The sequence below is a fragment of the Lissotriton helveticus genome, chromosome 2_1, assembly GCF_964261635.1.
Source record: "Lissotriton helveticus chromosome 2_1, aLisHel1.1, whole genome shotgun sequence".
Classification (NCBI taxonomy): domain Eukaryota; kingdom Metazoa; phylum Chordata; class Amphibia; order Caudata; family Salamandridae; genus Lissotriton; species Lissotriton helveticus.
In genome coordinates, this window is record NC_136059.1 from 1,504,124,208 (window position 1) to 1,504,147,381 (window position 23,174).

The following is a 23,174-nucleotide window of genomic DNA, read 5'->3' on the forward strand; positions in this document are numbered from 1 at the left end:
TTATTATCATTTGTTTTCTGGTACTTGCAGGCCTGCTTTACCATTCAGACTATAAGTCCCTAAATGGAAAGAAAATCAGACCATGTGTGCTTTTCTTAAGACTTTGAAATGTTGTGTTGCTGTATTTTAAGCACTTTTATTTGTGTTATTTTTCTTTTCAATAATTCAGTAGTGAAGCAATTGTAAATAGTTACAGTAGAATTTACATATTGTGATAAACTGAGAACTATAAGTATCTCATCAAGTAACTTATATGAAAACTATGCACTGACCTATATACATGTTAAGCATTGAATAACTTATCCATCAGTAATCTGTACATTTAAGCAGACCTAAAGAGTATCTATACATTTATAAACATAATATACATATTTACAAAAGGAAATAAACACATCTAGATGTATACAGGGAGTGGATGTGATGTAACGGCTAGAGCTGCCAGCTTTGGAACTTGGGATGCAAGTTAGTCTCAATATCAGCTCAACATACTGTGATTCTGGGCAATCACTTAATCACCCCATGCCTATGGACAGCGCCTGGATAACCTCACGGGTGATAAGCCACGCCCTACATATCCAAGTAGTTATTTCTACATATAATCAAATGTTTATATACACGGGCATATGCTGTTCATATGTGTTTGAGTATGGTGGTTAAGTAGGGAAGAGCCAACTCTTGAGTACTTTTCTGAAGATATGATAGTTATCTGTGGATCTTATGTTTGGGTGTCATGAATTCCATAGGTTGGCTGCTTGAACAGAGAAAGATGTGCCACCTATGGTTTTTTGTTGCATTTTGGGATTTTGAGTGGAGGTGCCAATCGAGAGTGGAGTTTCATTTTTTGGATGTATTTGGTGATTTTATTCCTGGTGAAAAGTGGCCCTGTTCCATATATTGCTTTGTGGGTGATACAAAGCAGCTTGAAAGTTGTTCTTCTGGTAACCAAAGTTGGGCTCTCGAGGCAGGGGAGATGTGGGCTTGTGGTGTTACATGTAGGAGTAGTCTGGCAGCAGAGTTCTGAATCCGTGGTAGTTTTTTCATAGTTGATAAAGATGATCTGTGGAAGACGCCATTGGAGTAATCAGCTGTAGACCGTACAAGTGAGATAGTAGCCAGGACCTTGTGTGGAAGTTCCAGGTGGGGGAAGAGGCGTCGTAGAATTTTCATTGTAATGAAGCCGGATCTTGCTAATTTGTCCACTTGGGCATTCATTGACCGCTTGTAATCCATGGTAATTACAAGGTTTTTTACTTCCTTAGATACTTTGTTCCCATATCGTATGGCCAGGCTGCGAGTGGGTCATAATTTATTTTATTGTCACATGTGAGTATTTCTGTTTTCGAAGCATTCTAAATGGCTCCATGCCACCCACTGATCAAGGCTCTGAGGCAAATGAAAATGTGAGAATTTCCAATGTCTTTGGGGTAGGTGAAGGACCTACGTTCTTGTATGAGTGATCTTCAAAAATGGCAAAATGCCCAGCTGGAATAAAAGGAGGGATTAGGAGTGCAACTCTTTTGGAGGAGATGTAGTCAAATGTATTGCCACTTTGAATTTGGAGACCTGATTTCTAATCTCCGCTTTGACAATTGACCAAAAATACGCACAATTACATTGCTGATCCTTTCTCAAGCTCCCATCGATGTAGCTCCCTAGGTAGGTTGTTGTTAATGTATACAAATGTACTTGTTATCAGCTGCAAATGCAGTTTGCGCTGGCTATGGGCTGACATTTTGATTACTGTCCCTAAATGACACACTGTGAAATGTAGTCTACCCCTAAACCAGTCACTCGTGGGTGCTGGTGGCTGTCCTAAATACAGTAGAAGCTGTCCAGTGTGGACAGCTTCCACTTGCTGAATGGCCCCGTACTGAAAGCTCTGATACGCTTCTATGTTGAACAAAAAGAGTGCTGGTGGCTCCCTTTAGCCATCTGTTTTACTTTATGCCTTGCAAAGACTTGCCGTGTTGATATTGCAGTTGGCTTTAGATTTCCGAATTCCACTTTCACTTTTGCATATTGTGGTTTGGGATGTTGCATGCACCAAACTTACCGCTTTATGCAGATCATGCTTTACACAGTGTGTCCTCGTTGCATGCAGAATCCCTTATTACACACCCAAACAAATTTTTCCTGCTGACAATGCACACAATTTATATTGAGGTACTATTGTTTTAGGTGGAGGAGGTCACATTTTCCTTTCTTTTTCAAATTCATGATCAATTGCACATTATTTTAAAAATATTTCAAATGACATTGAAAACCATAAGAAACGGCTTAGATGGTTTCCCAGGCTCAGACATTTGTTGCATGGAGGCAGTGTACGCGGAGCAAAGTGCTGAGTTAAGTTGGGGAGTGGGGGGTGGGGGGAGGGGGGAGGGTAGAGTTGCGTAATGGCTTCCTGTCAAAGTTTGCTGTCATTTGCTACCCAGTTCTTCATATATATTTTACACACTCTGTGTAGCATGCACTCTTTTCGGAGTGGTTCAATATTTTTGTATTTGGAGAATAAACTAAAGTCTACTGAAAACCGCAAGCAGCTAGTGTGTGCCGCACACACACTCACTTCAGTTTTTTTTTTTTTTTACAATTGTTTGCCTGGCTCTTCAGTGGACTTCGTATTGAAGTCTAATTTTATTTTTGTATTATTTTACTTTTTTTTCAAAGTATGGATATAGGGCCTATGCCATTTTATTTGTGCTATGAGATGGCCTTAGGGCAGGACTTAGTATGTGTAAAAACAATGCTTTGATAATTGATAAGAATCCAAACTGTTCTAGCCCCATAAGCAATAATTGAGTGATTTTTTAAAACTGTGTATTTTATCTTAACTTTTCGCTTGTTCCCACCGAACCACACTTTGCTAAAGGAGGCTCACATTGATAATGTATTCAGGGTGGTTGTGGGTGCTCTGTGATAAAAATCGATTTGTCTTGTGCGGCTTAGTGTTGGTACTGCAAGCATTGTTCATACAAAAGTGACTTTGGTGCTAATGGAATTCAGTTTATATTTACAATATTATTTTTATCTCCATAACAGCAACTGGGTTTTCACTAGGTGCATTTACGCCCAAAACCACCGCTGCAACAGGCTTTGGCTTTGGAGCAACTACAACAACTGCAGCATCAACATTTGGAGGTAACACTGCCATGTTTTTTACTGAGCTAAACCATTTTTTTCAGGCTCCGCTGTTTCCAAAGCCAAATAGGGAATGCAAACTCCAGTTATTGGAGACTGCTACTTTGAGCTTTCTACTAAATCTTTGGGTATTGGGGGGTGTTCAATTGATGTCTAAACTAAGTGTACCATTTTGAATTTCCATATTTAGCACAACGTACAGAGGTTGTAAGCCATTCTATGGTTAACAATGGGTCTTGAATGAAGAATAGTATCCAGTATATTATGTGCCTCACTACCCCTAGTGGCTACAGTCCTATATAATCATATTTGCTAAAACATTGACTGTCAGAATAGCTTACATCATAATAATGCACTGTACGAACCCCTGTCGATGTACCACTGTCGATCTGTTCCACCAAGCTGCTTTTTGCCACTTTTCAGAGGATGTGGAGAGCTAAAACAAAATGCATCCTGGTACCAACTACCCGGCTGCTATGATATGAGGATGCTAAAAGTGAGTTCCAGGCTGCATTAGAGCTTCATGTTCATTTAGAAAGACTTTCATCTTCAGTTTATAGTATTCAGCTCTTATGCTGAGATGTACATTGTTGAGCAAGAGCCAAAAAAGTTTGCTACAAACCACAAGCTACAATATTGCCTACCAGCTTCAGAATGTTAAACTGCAGCAGACCAGCTCGATCGTTCTTCTCTATTAGCATTGAGCCAAGCCATATAATACATTGGCTTTCTGGACATAACTGGAAAGGGCAGCAAAACAAGAACAAACATAAAAGTAGATGTAGTGACACAGCTGGCTCATTGCCAGCAAGGAATCTAAAGGGGGTGGATGCTTGCTATGATTCTCGCCTTTGGAATTATTTTACCTAAAAAAGGTTTTCAGTAGGGTGTCCCCAGCCCTGCATATGTACGACAAGTGTTTTCTCAATGAACCGTGGCAGTTGGATACAGCGATGAATTTCACATTGTGTCTGTTTGAGATGGCATGACACTTTTTCCTACCCCTCAAATAGACATTTGTTACCTGTATAGAAATCTGAAGAAAGCTTCTAGTTTGAAAAGAATAGCACTGTTAAAACGTCAATCCTAGTGAGTGTTCCAGGTATAAGTAGAGGATATTAACGGTAAATTTGTTTATTACTTCAGAGTTCAGGTCAGCAAGTTACTGGAATTTTAACTCGGGAAGTGGGGTGCCCATGTTATCCGAAACCGGTTTCCAGTCGAGGGCTTTTGCGAGTATCTAATAAAGTCAGTAGTTTGTTTAATTACCTAAGTACCCTAACGCATCTCATAGCAATTATTTGTAGGTGAAAAATGTAGAAGTGATTAAGCGGTCTTGGAAGGCTTGGGGAGAGTTGGTCACCCCTTCTGGAACCCCAGCTCAGTGGTAACTAGGGCCTTGAGGGCATATCTCTGTAAAGTTGGTGTCCTGAGTTTTGACAGACATGCGCAAGAATCCAAGGGTAATGTTTGTGCTAATTATAGGCTGAATTATTTAGTTGTCACTTTTGCTTCTGTGCTGTATGCCGTTTCTGACGGGACAATGGTCACACCTATACTGTCTTTGGAAAAAAAATGTTTTTCTGTCCAGCATTGTTTGTAGTTTATTTATGCTAGTTACCAGATTGTTATTTGGGGAGAGGGAAAAACCAAGATGGCGGATTGAAGGTGCCGTCGGGTGCAGCCTGAGAACGCCGCTCCCACCACCTCACAGATAATCAACTTATGTATGCTTTTATCCTAATGGGCGCGAAGCTAACAGAGCGGTAAACAACGGGACGATTTACCTGAGACTTGTCACTGCTTCGGACGGCACGAGTCTCAGAGAGCGCAGGAGGACTGGATGCGGATACTGCGTGTGAGCGGCAGCAGCTGCGGCGGGGTCCGCGAGCGAGGAGTGGAGACAGCGGAGACAGGCTGCGTGCGCTGGGCTCGCTGGACCCTGCTGACTTGGCTTGGCTCCGCGGGTCCGGGATCAAGGGCAATCATCGATACCAGGAGCATAGCCAGCTGCTTGGTCAAGAGGGATTGGAGCGCTGCCTTGACGGCGGAGAGCACTTCCGACTCGGAGGCAGGGAGCACTGACATGGCTCCCAAGATCTATGCGAGGAGCACCAGGACAACAAAAGGAGCAGGAAACTCCGAGGAAAATGCCGCCTCAGCTGCAAACAATGGGGCAGCAGAGAAGAAGGCGGCGGCAGCAGCTAAAACTAAAACTCCAGCTAAGCCTCACGGAACAGAAGCGGTGATCACAGCTGTCAATGCTGTTAAGAATTTGCTCAACACCGGGAGCCAGGAGAAAGCAGCATACGTCGCTGGTAAGCAACAATCTTTGCGATCATTAATGCTAATTGCTAGCAATAAAGATAACGCTGCCAAAGATAAAGGAGCTAAGATAGCTGTAAATCCAGCGCCGGCAGGGGGCAATATTGAGACTGAGCAGATAATAACTGAAAATGGGGACATTGATACAGATTTGAGGATGGTTCTCCAGAGGGCTTCAGGAAAGAAGGGCTGTGTAACTGAGACTGTTACCGAGTCGGTGATTGAGACTGTGATGGTGATACAAGACAATACAGCTGCTCTAAAGGATATGGATATGGGTAAAGAGAAAGATATGGATATTGATAAGGGGGCAGCCGAGCTGATGTCACAGGCACAACCCACAGTCTCGGACATTAGAAGGGACTCCACTGGTGTCGTCCTGCCCCAGATGAGCTGCGCAGTTACACTTGTCGAGGCAACTGATACTCAAAACTTAGCTCCGGCTACTAGAACCCCCATGGACAAGGCAGAAGAGAGCAACGGAACACTAGTAGAGTCGAATGATGAATATGAAGAAATAATTGATGAGGCGGAGGATAATATGGAGAGCTCCCCACAGGACAACTGGAAAATAGTGACACGGAAAAAGGGAAGAGGGAAAGCTAAAAATAAAATAAGGTGCAAGAAAAACACTACTCAATCTACTCTTTCCTCTACAATAAATCAGGCTAATAATCGTGGAAAACCTATTATGGATGATAGTCCATTACGTAAGTGGATGAAAGCTAAGGGAGGTGTAAAAACAATGGCTTTACGCTTATCAGGCAACAGCTCCATGGGGTCTTCAACTCCGCCGCTAACTAACCAAGATATTCAGGATATCCAAGATATAGAGGCTGATGATCCGTCCACCTCTACAAACCAATTGATTGTAGTCGGTTCTAAAGGAGTACAAGATATACAACTAGACGCTATTTTAAGGGAAGATGGTAGTGAGACGGCCTTAAACGTGAATGAAATTATTGCCGCAACAGAGGAAGAAACTGATCAGGCCGGGCATTACACGAAGGGGTTACATCAGGAAGTCTCCTCCTTGGAGACCCCTTCTATGGCTCTAATTATGCATATGCTGACCGAACAGAGACAAGAGGCACAACAGCATTTCTCACAACTAAAGGAAGATAACTCTAAAATTCAGTCATACTTGTTGGAGGTCAATGGGAAAATGAACAAAGTAACCCAAGAAGTGGAGGTACTTCAGCAACGGGTGGCACAAGTTGAGGAGACTTCGACCAAGCACAATCAAAAAAGTACTAGACACGAGGAGGAAATCCGGGCCTTACAATCCAAGATGGAGGATTTGGAAAATAGGCAAAGAAGGCAGAACCTCAGACTTTTTGGGATCCCGGAGGGGGCTGAAGGGGCAGACCCCAGGGCCTATATAGTCAGACTATGCCAACGTGCCTTCCCAGATCTTGCGGACTGGGATTGGGACTCTCAGATTCAAAGAGCCCATAGGTTGCCTTTAGCTAATAGAAACAGAGACAATAAGTATCCTCGTCCTTTTTTGATTTATTTCGGAAATTTTTTGTTGAGACAGGCTGTTTCTTTAAAAGCTAAACCTAACTCTCCGATTACTACGGAAGACGCGACCTTCTTTGTTCGCTCAGATTTATGTAAATCTACTATGGAGAGACGTTGGAATCTGCGGCAACTAATTGACTCTTTCAAGACTGCAGGGGCTCAGGTCTTCCTCCAAGAGCCTGCATGCTTAAAGGTTATGAAAGCTGGGCATACGTATTATCTTAATCAGGTGAAGGAGGCAGAATCTGTGCTTGATAAGCTTACTAAAGCGTAAGCGACATAACACTACACCTCAGGGTAAGGTTACTGGAAAGGGTTTGATCAATCTGACAAGCTCAAAGGATAAAATGGAGACTAAGGGATTTATGCTAAATTTAGTAAAAATGACATACTTAATGAGGGTGGTGGAAAGGGGCGGGTGGTTGCACCGTTGAGAGGCTGCCCAACCAAAAGGCAGCAGGTATAAAGGGGGGGTGTTTTTCTTTGGTACGGGGGGGGGGGGAAGGAGGGGGGGAAAAACAAAAATGACAAGACATGCCATGGCGAAGCTACAATGTACTTAACAAGAAAGAGAGCTTTATGGAGAAATAATATAAGGGAAGCGGCTATTGATTTATTGCATATAAATGACGAACTGTAGGTGTCTTGCCTGGAACGTTTCTGGTCTGAACAATAAGACTAAAAGAAATTTAATCTATCAAGAACTTAAAATGTATGATGCACAGATAGTAATGCTTACAGAAACCCATATATGCTATAAAGATAAAAAATTGTTGAGTCAATTAGGATACGATTTGGTGATTTGCACTACTCTAAATGCACCAATAAGAGGGGTGGCTATCCTAAAGAAAAGATATTGGCAAGGGGAAGTTGTTAAAACGGCAGCAGACAAGGGAGGGCGTTGGGCAATAATGCAAATAAGATTGGAGGGCACTTTATATGTTTTTTGTTCAGTGTATGGCCCCAACAAAGATGAGCCATGGTTATTTGATTGGTTGAATATGGAATTACTTTCTTGGGCAGGAGAACTTATCCTAATGGGAGATTTTAACTGTGTAATGAACTACCAACAGGATACAACAAAAAAAGGAGTAGGGCTACGTATGCGACAAACAAGAGCAGCCATACTGGAACTAGCTAAAATACACAATATAAAAGACATTTGGCGTAGCTTATATCCAGGTCTGCCTGGATTTACGTACTACTCTGCTCCTCATAAACTTTGCTCTAGGATCGATCTAGCTTGGGCCTCAGATGAACTACTGAGGAGAGGAGACATGAAGGTCATGCCAAAAATTTCATCGGACCACAATCCTATAATATTTATATTTGATTCGGCTTTAGGCATAAAAAAAGACGCACTTTTTCTTTTCCTAGGTACTTACTCTCAGATGAGGTCTTTGTAACCATGCTCAAAAAACAGATAGAGGAGTTCATTACATTTAATAAAGATTCTGCTAATGTGCTGTCAGTTTGGGATGCCTGCAAGGCCTTTATTAGAGGAACAACCCAACAATATATACTTAAACAAAACGCAACAAGGAAAAGAGAAACAAAGTTAATGATGGACGATATTTTACATATAGAAAAACTACTGGCAGATAAGCTTAGAGATGGGGATCGGAATAGCAGAGACATATCACTTCTGGAAAGTAGACTTATAAATATACGTACAGGCATGAAAAGTGCTTTTAAAGAAAAAAATAGTGGCAAGTTACTTAAATATAGATTATCTCAGTATGAATCTGGAGATCGAATAGGAAAGCTCTTGGCTTACAAAGTAGCGGAAGACCGAGCTTCTACATTAATTAAAGCTATAAAAGGCTCTAATGGTATTATCTATACACAGCCAGAAGATATAATGGAGCAATTTGCTTCATACTACGAAGCACTATATACTCCAGAGAGTAGGGCTAGGCCAGAGCAGATCCAATCTTACTTAAACGATAATCTCTCTCTGGGACACTTTTTAGATCAGGAGATTTTGGATAGCTTAGAACTTAATTACACATTAGAAGAACTGCGCTTAGCGGTGTTCTCGCTCCCTTCTAATAAAGCGGCAGGGGAGGACACGATTCCGATTGAATTATATAAGATCTGCGCCGAAGAGCTACTCCCTCTGCTTTGCTTAGTGGTGAACTCTATAGGCACATCTGGTAAAGCTCCGGAATCTTGGAAAACGGCGAAGATTATGTTTTTTTTGAAAAAGAATAAACCTCCATTGGAATGCGGGTCATATCGGCCTATTTCTTTAATAAACGCCGATGCTAAGGCCTATTCTAAACTGATATCAAGGCGATTGGCGTCTATTATGCCGCAATTAGTTAATGAACAACAACATGGCTTCATAGAGGGAAGGGATACTACCGCCCATATCAATATGGCGATTACGGCTTTTGATATTGCTGCAATTAACCTCACCCCACTCGGTATGATATTACTGGATGCAGAAAAAGCATTTGACCGAGTGGGGTGGGACTATTTGTGGAAAGTGCTAATGCAATACGGGTTTAAGGATCGCTTCCTTAGAGGCATACAGTCGATATACAGAGATCCTAACGCTAAAATCAGTTATGCTGGAGCACTTTCCTCAACTTTCGCTATATCTAGGGGGACTCGACAGGGATGTCCACTTTCACCCCTGCTGTTCGCCCTCTCTATGGAGCCTTTTATAAACGCCCTGCAGAATCAAGAGAAGATAACTCCGGTAGAGCATGAACATAAAATTCTTAAAATCACTGCATACGCCGATGATCTAGCCATTTTTACTACTAATGTTATAGATGCTCTAGCAGGAATTTCAGAAGAAGCAGAAAAGTTTGGAGCTATTTCCGGCTACAAATTAAACTTTAACAAAACTCAAACCATTATGAACTACCAAGCTAATCAATCTGTTACTGGGCTTTGCAACTCGGCTGTTTACTTAGGGGTGACAATATCTTCTAAAATAAATGAAATAATTAAACTGAATTACGAACCTTTACTTAAACAAGTTACTTTGATGCTTAAAAAATGGCACAAAATTCCGATGAATATTTTGGGAAGAATTAATTTGATTAAAATGAATCTTTTGCCCAAGTTTTTATATCTCTTTCGTTCTATTCCCCTTCGAGTTAATAATATTTTTTTTAAGAAGCTGGAAGGAATTTGCAGCAGCTTTATCTGGAGCTATAAAAAACCTAGGAGGTCAATAGCGATACTAAAACTACCTTTAGAGAAGGGTGGATTAGATTTTCCGGATTTTAAGTCTTATTATTTTGCATCTTTTATAGGGCGCTTTAGGAGCCTATTAAATAAAAATAAAACCTTTTTTTTTCATCAACTTATGTTAGGTAGAAACTCATCTCAATTTCTAACAAGAATACAAGACCCGAATTTCTTCAAACGTGTTAAATTCAAGACAGCAAGGGATGTGGTAGGTTTGTTTAAGTTAGTCATGAAGTTTTGCGACACTTCTTTTTTTCACTCTGATTTGCCATTATTAGATAATCCAGGGCTACCAGGTATTTTTAACGATAATATTGGGAGAGGATGGGCTGATTATGGGATCAAGAGACTGGGAGACCTATATGGCCATGAGGGGTTTCTACAGTTTTCCACTTTACAATTAATTTACTCGCTACCAAGTGAAATGGCACTTAAATACTTGCAAATAAGGGACTATCTTATACGGAAAATGAACCTAATAAAAATTACTAGCTCGGATATTTGGGAAGTTCTGTATAGCTCTAAGGAAAAATCTTTAATAAGCAGAGGATACAAACAATTAATCCAGCATAACTTGGATGATTGTCCCAGACTCTCTCAAAAATGGACGCTTGAATTGGGAACTAATGTGACCCCCCAGAATATCTCAAAGGCTTTCACAACTCTTAACAAAATAACATACTCCTCCAGTTTGAAACTTCAATTATATAGAACGGTCAGCCAACTCTACCACACCCCACAGAAAATTTCTAAATGGTCACAAAATAACGAACGTACCAAATGCCCTAAATGTGATCTGCAAGCAGCTGATCTTATCCATATGATCTTTTCTTGTCCAGCACTGAATTTGTTCTGGCGAGAAATAGAAACCACATTATGGGAAAAACAACTGATCAGCTCCCCACTTACCTCATCTATGGTTTTACTCTATATATACGAGCGGGGCCACGATAATAGAAGTTGGCTTGACATAGCGATTTCTTGTGCTAGACTGGTAGTAGCTAGAGCCTGGATCTCACCAAATCCACCTCAGAGGTCGGAATGGCTAATACTACTTCATGAAATATACACAATGGAGAAGGCCCTTGCTAAAAATAGGACCCGGAAAACGGTAGATAGATTTGAAAAGATTTGGGCTAACTTTGTATAAATATTTAGTGTTTCTCTTTCCTTGCTTTCTATTTTCTTATAAATGTCTTTTTGTTAGGCCAAGTTGTAACATTTAAAGATTGTTGATCTTACTAATTTCTGGATTTTTTTCCCCCGATGTCACTTTAAATTATGCTATATTTGTATTTTATTTTTTCTTTTTCCTTCTGATTTGTAATGTCTCTTTGCTTGTGACTTGTCTGTCAAATAAAAAAAAAAAAAAAAAAGAATTTCACATTGTGTCTGTTTGAGATGGCATGACACTTTTTCCTACCCCTCAAATAGACATTTGTTACCTTAATAGAAATCTGAAGAAAGCTTCTAGTTTGAAAAGAATAGCACTGTTAAAACGTCAATCCTAGTGAGTGTTCCAGGTATAAGTAGAGGATATTAACGGTAAATTTGTTTATTACTTCAGAGTTCAGGTCAGCAAGTTACTGGAATTTTAACTCGGGAAGTGGGGTGCCCATGTTATCCGAAACCGGTTTCCAGTCGAGGGCTTTTGCGAGTATCTAATAAAGTCAGTAGTTTGTTTAATTACCTAAGTACCCTAACGCATCTCATAGCAATTATTTGTAGGTGAAAAATGTAGAAGTGATTAAGCGGTCTTGGAAGGCTTGGGGAGAGTTGGTCACCCCTTCTGGAACCCCAGCTCAGTGGTAACTAGGGCCTTGAGGGCATATCTCTGTAAAGTTGGTGTCCTGAGTTTTGACAGACATGCGCAAGAATCCAAGGGTAATGTTTGTGCTAATTATAGGCTGAATTATTTAGTTGTCACTTTTGCTTCTGTGCTGTATGCCGTTTCTGACGGGACAATGGTCACACCTATACTGTCTTTGGAAAAAAAATGTTTTTCTGTCCAGCATTGTTTGTAGTTTATTTATGCTAGTTACCAGATTGTTTCACAAGTCTCGCTTCACTGTTTAATTGGAAATGGAACCAAGGCATTATCTGCTGACATAGTTTGCTTGTTTAATTAATGTGAGATTCTTTTGTATTTTGTACATTCGCTGTCAAAACCTTTTGATTGAAATTCACACAGCTGATGTTTTAAAATCGATCTTTGCAGGTCGGTACGTTTGCTGGATACTTATCTGCCTTTGCTGATATTGATTTTCTTTTGATTTTCTAATGTCTTGTATTTTTTTGCATTCATTTCTATCTCTTACAAAGTCTTTTCCTTCCTAGTTCTTAACTGTTTCTAACTCTTGCTAATTTTTTTTAATGCTTGCCGCACACCAGGATTTGGTGGGCTTGAAAATGCGAATTCTGCTCCCAGTGGGTTTAATTTTGGGGGTTTTGGATTAACCGTGAACCCAGCGTTGAACTTTAACATTGGAGGTTTCGGTGTTTCCACTACTGCAGCACCACCGTTCAATTTTGGTAATGGCCTTGCAAGTACAGGTAGATGATGTGAAGTAAGCACTCCATTAACATTCAGTATGAACTGCAGCAGTCCACGAATATTCGGCCCAGGATTCTAGGCACATAAGTGGCGGCAAACCGAGCACCTCATTTATGCCTTTGATTTTACAAAAATATGTTAAAACATAGAAACTGTATCCTAATCGTAATGAAATGTAGCTACTTAATGGGTAGTTCTTTTAAAAATATATTGTTTGTCATAAGTTGTGCACTTTTTTTGACATAGCTTTTATTAGTGGCTTTCAATTGATCAAGCAAGCTCACCAGGATCCTGCAGCTCGTTATAGCACCTTAGTGGGTCATTAAATACAAAGATAATATTGACATTATACAGTGTGCACAGGAAACTTAAAGGGTCATTGGTAAACTGCCCCTAATGACTGGGATCTTGTTGAACTTTCTGCCATTGAATGCTTTACACCTCATTCCAATTATTTCTTGGACTGCTGCACTCATTTATCCATACCACTCATATTATTCCATAGTCCCCATTTTGTTAATCATGTATACCACCACATTTTCACTTCTGGGAAAACATCCTACAATATACGAATAATAATAACGTTCCTATGTCCTTTCTCAATTTATGAAAACGTTATATCATAAAACAATGTTTTTTGGGGCGCTTGCTGGAATGTGTAGCAGCGCAGTCTTGTACAATTGTCACTCGCCCTGTTCTTTGAGCGTGAATGTCTTTTCTAATAGCATCCTCAACAGAACCACCATGTGGAACTCGACAGAACAAACCCTGGCAAGCCTGATTGATCGTATAGATTGCAATCAAGGGAATAGAACACTCCACTCTTGTCTCTGATGAAGGTCATGAATGTGGCTATCAAAGATTAACATGTAGCACATGCAGTGAATATGTAGTAGCATATGCATTGAATATATAGAATATTAATGTCAAACTTTCTTTATTGAATTTTCCATAGGGCACTTCGCCATACAAAGACAGTGATACAGAAATTAAACATCAGAAATATGCATCGGAGTGTTGTTGGTACATCTAGTATCGAATATATATCATCTGCATTGCAATAAAACTGTTCAAATAGAACACTATCATCCATGATATTTACCCTCTAGCAGTGCCTAACTTTATCCTCCCCACCCCTAAATAACCCTGAGCTACAAACCATGAGTGAGCCTAATGTGGTCATATGTTGCATGGTGGACGTGAGCAAGTCAACCCCAGAGTAGCTGAACTAAGTGGGCCTGTGATATTTATGTTATAGTTTTAAATCTGAAAGAGGTGAAGCACTCATGTACGTGTGGGGCAAGCCATGAGGGAAAGACCTATTGAGAAAAAGGAAACCAGAGGACCCCCAAATATATTTTTTAAATGTATAATTATCTAGCATAATATCAGCCATTCTCTTCACTGTCCAGGCTTGCCACAGCCTGGTTGCCACTGAGACATCGACGGTGCTGGGGTTTTCTTGCAAGAAGCTGCCAAAGCTTTTTTGGCCACCCCAAGGCACAACCACATGAGTGAGCGATTTCCTGAGGTTTAAGAGCCCTGTACCGCTGCCCCAAGAGAGGTCAACCAGATGTGGAAGGAGTCTGGTATCCCAATATGTCTTTAATTTGGACTAGGAGTTAAGACCAGAACGGGCAAATTATCGGGAAGTCCCAGCATATGTGAGGGAAATCCCCTAGTAACCTGCATCCTCTCCAACAAAGGTCAGATGTGTTGGGATGCATTTTTTTAAAGTTTGGTGGGGTAGAGGTACCAGTCAAACAGTATTTTATAATGGGCCTCTCTCATTCATATAGAATGGTTGAATCCAGGAATGTTTCTCCACTGCTTCCGCCATTGCGCATCTGAGATTGTGTCTCCTAGTATCTTAGACCAAAAATCAGTGGCGAGGCCGGATTCTGGGAGCGGTATCAAGTAAGTGAGAGTAGAGAAAGGAGATACTACCATTAGTCCCTCCTGATTGTCTGACTAATTTCTTGTTTAGAGAGAGATCCCTAGGGGCTGCCTCACTCACTTCTGGGTGGAGAACCCAATGTTCCAATTGAGTATAATGATCTCTTTGAATTTGGCAGGGCAAAGTCTTGTTGACAATTTTTAAAGGTGAGGCTATCTCATCCATGGAATAAATCTGAGATAGTAAGGCATCCTCCCTCCCTTCAAAGCTCGAAAGGGGCCTGATGTGAGTGTTCACAGAAATGCAGGGTTAAAGTGAATGAGTAAAGAGGGAGGGGAAAGTAGCCCAAGCTGCCATTCGAGTCATATCATCCCATGCTTTTATGGTTTGTTTTTGTAGGCGTGCTAAGGTATGCATTAAGAGGTCTGTCTGCCTTCGGCTTCCTTTATATGTCCCATATATCTGCCTAACACTGCCTGGTCCATATGAAGCCAGTGATTATATGACTCTCTCAGTGACAATTCGGATATCATTCTTAGTTGCGCCGCCTTATAGTATAAGGAAAAATTAGGAGGGGCTAGTCCGCCAGCATCTTTAGGTAAGCACAGTATTTTATAAGGTATTTGGGCTCTGCAATCTTGCCAAATAAAGCTGGTCACCAGAGATCGGATAGCCAAGAAGAATTCTCTATCTAGTCCAATTGGTCACTGAAAAAGATATAGAAGGAGGTAAGACGGTCATTTTATTTTCGCAGAATACAACCTAGCCAGGATAAATACATGGGTGCCTATCTTTTAAGGTCGGCTTTAAGTTGTTAAAAGACCAGGGGGTAATTTTGCATGGTACAGACAGGAGCCTGTGGGAGAAATATTTATTACCAAGTAGGTAAGATTATTTTTAACCCATTGGAAAGGAGTGGAGGCTGCCAGCATTTCTATCTCTGGTGTAGGCAGGGTCAAATTAAGGAGGAAAGATTTGCGAAGGTTAATAGGGTAGCCTGCTACCGACTCGTAGACTGCCAAATCCTGTTGTTAAGCTGTTGTTAAGCCGCTAAGGATTCTGAGGGGACAGTAAGGGTTAGTAACACATCATCCGCAAACAGCAAAATCTTGTGATAATAGATCAAATGTGAAGCCCTGAATCGATGGGGCCACTCTCCTCTTTGCTGTGAGGGGTTCTATGCTAAGGGCCAATAAAAGTGGACAGAGTGGACACCCCTGTTGGGTACCACGTTTTAGTCTAAAAAGGTCTGAACCCACTCCTTTCACTAGTAGGCGCAATTGCGAGTTTGCATAGTTAGCCTGAACCATAAATATGAACTGTTTGCTCATGCCAAAGCGATGAAGGGTATGGAAGAGGAAGGGCCAATCTGGTGCCAGAAGAACCACGGGAATGTGGTGTAGTAGCTTTTGCGACCAGATGGACCAACCCCGCAAGTTGTCTGTCTCCCTTTCATAAATCCCACTCATCCAGGTGGATCAACTCCAGTATAATCGCTTCCAGCAGCATGGCATGTATCTTAATGTAGAGTTTGGCATCTAAATTTAGTAGGGCTATAGGTCTATAGGATGCAAAAAGAACAATTGATGCACAAATGCTGAACAATGTCCTGCATTCACCCTAGTACAGAGATCTGGGCCTAAATCTTTCTGGCCATATGCAAATCAGTCTTGACCCTGTTTCCAACGGGAATAGTCCATCCCGAACTGCCAGGCCAGGTCCTCCCTGAATTAGAAGCAAGCATCCTAGGACCGGTGTCAGGGTTTTAACCCTCATCCGCCAGGCTAGCTTGCCTCCAGTGAAATGGAGAGCATGGGACCCACGTCTGGGCATACCCGTCCCACTCTTGGTGACCAATGCAAAAAGAAAAATTGTTGGGCCTGGCAGCTCGGGCTGTGATGTTCCCATGAGGCACAGTGTCAAGACTGATTTGCGTATGGCTTGGTCTGAACTGGGGTGGCAGAGTGGGCTAAAGAACGGTGATGGATTAAACCCAGATCAGTTGACTGGGGGCGAGTGCTTGTATTGTCAACGCTCCGTCCATCATTTCCTTTGGTTTTTCTTAAAGAAAGGGGTGCCAAAGTCCATCCTCTAATAGGTCGCAGAGAAACTAGCACCTCACAGGACTCTCCACCAGTTCACTTTGTCATGGGAGGTGTGGCATATTGTCCTCCATGTTGGGTCCACCGCTCACAACTTATGCAGGCACATACCCTGTGGCATGCTGTAGCTTGGGCACACAAGTGTATATTAACCAGGTAACCTGCCCATGCCCCAGGTACAGTCTGTCAATGTACCACTGAAGAACCTTGGTGATAGTCCACCTAGTCCCAGGTATAAACTCAGAGCTGATTCAGAGCAGTGCTTGGCAGGGGAGGTCCCTCTCACCCGATTATTGGTAGGAGTGACATTGGGCATGTACATTGCAGGCTTCTGGTGCCCAGGCTGGTCCCTCTGTTGCCTGCCATGTGGGTCCCGGGCTGCTGCGTTAGATCGCTGTGCATTGCTGACGCAATTTTGGAATTGAGCAGCCACAGTGTTGGAAACAGGCAGGACTCTGCGGTCGTATCACATCAAAGATCGTCCGGTATCCAGCAATGTCCCTTACCTGCTCAGCCAATGGAAAGTGGTACATCATGAGTCACCGGCTTCTGCTCCACCTCTCCCTGGAGCCAGGAGGTCGGCAGCGGCTCGTCCATCACGTCTAGCAGGCCCAAGCTGCCGCCAACACCGAAGAAGCAGAGGATAGGCACATCTGGTATTTGCTTTAGACTTAGAGTCTCCAGCCCTACAGAGTTTCAGGCCAGTCAGCGGTGAGTCGTTTGCAGGCTGGTTGCTTCTGCTACCTTGATTTCTAGAACCAATGCCATGGAGCCCTGTTGGATCACGCCCACTCGGCCTCTGTAGAATATGTTTGGGATAAAATAAGCACATCACTACATTTTAATATTCTAGCGCGTGCAAACACAGGCAAGCACAAAAGTACACATCTGTAATGTGTCTGTCCAACCTCCAGCTCTGTAAACTCGCAGAATGAATCGCCAGGCCCTGAAGTAGGTGGCAAAAAAGAAGCAGTTTGCACAGCAACGAGGCACAAATCTGTGTAGGAAAAGACCGTGTTCTCTTAGTCTGTAATTTATAAGCATAGTTCGCTGATTTCAACAGGATGTTTAGTGTACCACTTAAACTAGAGTAGATATTGAAATCCAATTTGTGTCAAGATTGCACAAAGGAGATGTATATGTAAATATATTTACATAATCTTCAAAGAATTAAGACCAGTCCACAACTGTATATCCTCACCATGAACAGTCGTTTTTCTCAAATTTAAATACACCTATTTTCACCTCTGCTGTTTTACTGCGCTGTTGCCTCTCTTCTTTTTCTGATTGAGGTTAAAATCATGTATAAGGACGTGTTCATTCGACGACTTTTTTTGGTTATTTATCAAAATAATGAAAGCTTTAAAATCTTTGTTTTTTCCTGTTGAGAAATGCTGTACCTTGAACGTTGAGATTGGATTTGTAGCACCAAGTCGCCAGACTGCGGTGAAATCCGCTTTAACATATGGCACATCAAATACAATGCTTGGCTGTGTGTAGCTTTACTGTTGCCAAATAAGAGTCCCATTCCAGAGATTTTTACCAAATATTTGCATTGTTTATGGTGCACACCATGGACCAAGAACAATTGTTGTGCTCTTGGCATGTAACCCATCCCATTCATTTCAAACCGTGAATACCACTTGTCTTTTGTCTTCCTAAACATTATACAATAGTGTAACATTACATGGTTTTGTGGAGTTGTTGAATATAATGGCAGTGGATTTTTGTGTTGTGGAGGTAAGAGGTTACAAATGCTGCCTTCCTATTTATGTATGAGAATGTCTGGTGATGCCCTTGCAATAACAAGAGCCTGCAAAATAAGGTGACTATCCAAGCTGGGCATTTTTGCAGCGTTTATAATTTTGTTGTGGTTGTTTCAGGCAGTCATGATATTGACTTATGTGTGTTTTTTCTTATTTTCTGTAAAATGAATTATAGGATCTACATACTTGCAAAATTAATTCTTCAAACAATAACCTCGGCTACCATGACTAAATTCTGCTGTTGTGTAGTAGAGAACTTTATTTTCCCTTGCCTTTCCGACATGGATGCAGTGAACACGGATTTATCGCTGTTATGGAAGGCCCAAATGTGAGCCTGTTTTCAGATACTAATCATTACGCGCAAAACCAAAACTCTTCCACACAGATCATGCTAAAAATTAACGCACTTAATATCAGACACCGCTAACCTTAATGTATAGCTCATGCGTTCTAGCTCTCGCTTGTTTTACCTCTAGTATACGCCCAGGCATTGCAACCCAAATTGTGATAAGAAAAGTCTGTTCTTTCAAACCGTACTAAACCCCTCCTGCCTAGGCCACACTTCTTTTCAACGCGCTTACAACCAAGCAGAAGCCCGTCCACCGTGACCGCTCATGAGGGGTAAGAAAATATGTTATTGGAATTAGAATACAATACACTTCCACACCACAAGTTGTACTACCTTCAGAGATTTATAACCAACACTTTACTGCATCCATCACCTGTTCTTATTAGACTTGACAGAGGGCATCTTGAAGCAAACTTCAGCTCATGGTGTGCATGTCAACCTTTACAGCCACTGTCTGCAAATGTGCCCATGGAGACACAGGCTATGAGCTGCAACATTACAGGAGACCGCATGCAAACGCTGGTTACAAAAACTACTTAATAAAAAACTAATGTAAATTTGCTAATCCGCAACCAAATGATGTCCTTTCTCCCTTTCACCAACTGAAATATATTTACAGTATGTTGCACTTGATAGCGGCTCAGTCCTCTCTCAAAAATATTAGGCAGCCTGGGTCTTAATCCAAGCTAGATCTAAAATGATGCTTCCATTCCTCTAATTTTGAGTCTGCCATACTAAAGGCACATTGATAAACTATATACTGGTTTGGAATGACTTGCTTTTTGTTATAGTATGAAGTCCATAGCAAATCACAATCTCTTCTGCTGGGGAGGCAAGCCTTTAATGTGTTTTGTGTATTGTATCAATATAGTATTACTTCCTTTCCTTTATGTTTAGTGTTATTGGAATTAATGCATACAAACACGTGTCTCTTATCTCATTCCTCGCTCTCCTCATCCCACCCCTTTTATCTTTGCTCCCCCTCCACTAAGACCCCTCCCGTTTCTCTCACTCTCTTCCTCTGTTAAAGAATTCACATCATAAACTCCACATTAGGGAATGATGTGATTAACCAATAATAAAATTATAAAAAACCTTTAAATCCCTTGACCTCGTCTACTCTTCTTCCAATGAATGATTTAGGCTGTAACCAACACAGAGGTGGTGATTGGAAGTACTGCATCACCAGAAACAAACGTATGTCTTAAATGCCCCAAAAGGTGGTTATTCTACTTCTGTAAGCTGGAACAAACAAGTGGCATTGCAAGACATGACTGTAATAATTACTTTATTTTCAATTGAAGGACGATGTCAGCAATATTTAGTTTAATGCCAACTGTACACACGGAATAAGCAATGGGAATTAAGCCTCTCCCGTCCACCTACACAACATGATGTAGACCATCTTAGCAGTCTTCCTGCTGACCCACCTTCCAGCCTCCCTGTATGTGCAGATCTGAAGTTGTAAGCCACGGAGCTCACCATTTCACTGAGCTAACCATTTCACAGTTTATTTGGCATCAACTGGTCAGCTTTCCTGCTTCTGAAGTCATTGCACCATTAATGTTCATCGTCCCTTAAGTTGGTAGTATCTCAAAACCAAACATGGAAATAAAATCACTAGCTTAATATCTTGTTGGTAGCTGCATGGCTTCTAGTGGGGCGTTGTCTCGAGTCACACGTGCCCCTCAAGGAGAATACTAGGACAAGAGATGTAGCAGTGCAGTGGAATATGCTAAGAAGGGAGAGAGGGAAGTAGAGTAACATTTATTCTAGTTGCCCAGTATTTGGAATTCATCACTTAAAATATCAGCAAAAGAGCACATGTTGCATGGACAAACCGTAAAATAGACCTGCTCCTTCTTGTAAAGCCACTTTCCCTAAACACACCTGAACTTGCTTCAAACCTGTATGATTCCCAGAAAAAACACTTGCAGGAATGCCTCGAAGGTGCACAGAAGCATGGAGACTTCAAATATTCAGATAAACTAGTGATGCACTCAACCCATGATACCTGTTGAGCAAAAAAGTCCGTCCAGATCATTCACTTAAAGCATAATCCTAATATTACTTTGGGAAAACGTTGCATAAAAAAACTCAATCATTTGAACTTTAGCTAACAAAGTTGTGTCCCGTTCATAAAATTCCTCCCACATCAGCCATGTCATTGTACTTTACTCATTTGCAATTTTATTTACTAGGTGGGTTTGGAGGATTTGGAGCGACTACTACTGCACCAACAGGTTCTGCTTTTAGCTTTTCTACTCCTGCCAGTACAGGAACCACAGGTAAGACATGGGCTCTGATACCATGGACCCTTTACTCCTTCCTCGATATGTCTTTAACTTACTGTGCAGCCAAGGTAGTGGGGGGTTGTTCCTTTTGAGTTGCTCCGAAGCTTGAAGGAGTCTTTTTTTTTTTTTTTTCTTTCTCATGTGATTGTAAACAATCTCGCAAGTGATTCAGAAAAAAAGTGTAGATTTATTAATGCATTTACCTGTGCAAATGGATGTATGCAGGTGGAAAACGCTATCTAACTAATAAGCCTTACCATGTTTTACTTTTTTCCTGTGGGATAAAATATTTTTCCTCTTAGAGAAACTGCTTTCCATACATACCTACAAAATGTTGTTGTTTTTTAATTTTGAGATTTTCAACATATTCTCGCATTCCCTTGACATATGCAAACCTGGAAACGTACTTGCGCTATACCGACAACAGCAAATTTAAATGCATCTGGAGGGTTGGAAGCTGCCTGTAAGAAGGACTCAAATAAACAAAAGTTACACGTTTGTGGGCATTAATCAACTCTTGTAGACTTTCCCACTCAGTAACAGCTACACACTAACCAGCTTAATCTTCCAGATGTACTAAGTTGGAGATTAAGACCATACAAATCCAATCCTTATTCAAGTGTAATTTGCATGCCTTTTAGGAATATATTGTTAATAATGGGGAATCTACTTTGTTGCAGAACATGCCAGGTATGCTCCCCTACTAAATCTTTACTTGGCTAGGCTATTGCTTTGGTGTCATTCAATGTGGTAACTTATTATGATAACTTTCTCATTATGACGGAGCCCTGATAATACCAAACTAATTAAAATAAGGTTAGAATTGTAAGAAGTGTGACAATGCAATTTCTGGTAGGCAAAATACATTCCTTACAATCTGATACTTAGACAATTGGGCACAGTCCTGATGTTCCTAGTTCTTAATATATTAATATGGCCTGCATCTTGGCACTGACAAAACTGCAGAGTTTACAGGAGACTGTTACTTTATCAATTCAATGCAATTTAAACATGCAGCAGAAAACCGGTCTCAGTTAAGTCTGCACAGGTGACTATAATAGCACTGCAAGGCATGTTTTTTCAAACCTATATAGAGGTAAGGACCTAATACCTAATGTACCTCTAATTGTTGCTTTGAAATCTCCAAACCCTGCAGCTTAGTTTAAAAGTTGAAATCCCTGGTCTTCCTCCCCTCCCACCATCTAACACTTCACTACATTTACTACCGTCATGCTCCATTGTAATCTCCCCACTCATCGAATCTGTTACATAGCTGTTACATAGCTGTTACATAGCTGTTACATAGCTGTTACATAGCTGTTACATAGCTGTTACATAGCTGTTACATAGCTGTTACATAGCTGTTACATAGCTGTTACATAGCTGTTACATATCATTGTGTGACCTTACATTACCTCAATGAAACAAAATCTTGCTGCGCTTCTCCCGTGCCCTATCCACTAAAAACAATGCCTTGCTTTAAATCAAATAGATTGCAAACTAGCCCCGCTTATTGGGCCTTAACAAAAAAACATACTCCTGAGACCATTTGACACATTACTTGTGGTCCTCACCGTACCGGAGTGTAATGAAGGCTAATCTAAAGAGAAAAACAGTAGGTTTATTCAGAAAATTGGGACCAGCTCCTTCCTTCCACTGACATCTCAACATTCCATCAGGTGTATTGAACTAAACTGGCAGAAATGACGAAGCGGAATGGCCCAAACGTAAGATAAAATGTACACACTATTTACGATTTAAAGGAATAGATAAAGATATTGAAATATAACACACTTAATCCTCCATCAATAAATATGCGGTTCTGCATCTTTCTTCCAAATGTCACAATGCCAGTTACCACTCTTCTTCTAATGTAGTACTCTGCTGCCGTCTGTATTAAGTGGTACTGCGGAGTATGTTTTATGATCTAAAATTGCTGTGTTTGTCACATTCTGTGACATAGGTGTCTCTTTGACAACCAAATATCATGAACACATTACATGACTAAATCCTAAATA

The 23,174-nt window shown here is 41.1% G+C and overlaps 1 protein-coding gene across 1 annotated transcript in view; it reads left to right on the forward strand.

Moving 5' to 3' along the window:
- The window catches only part of NUP54 (nucleoporin 54), a 150,339-nt gene that overhangs the window by 1,543 nt on the left and 125,622 nt on the right, over positions 1-23,174 (forward strand). The window contains exons 2-3 of the mRNA XM_078676389.1: positions 3,040-3,138; positions 21,064-21,150. Coding sequence (XP_078532515.1) covers positions 3,040-3,138; positions 21,064-21,150 — 186 coding nt within the window. The remainder of the gene's footprint in view (positions 1-3,039; positions 3,139-21,063; positions 21,151-23,174) is intronic.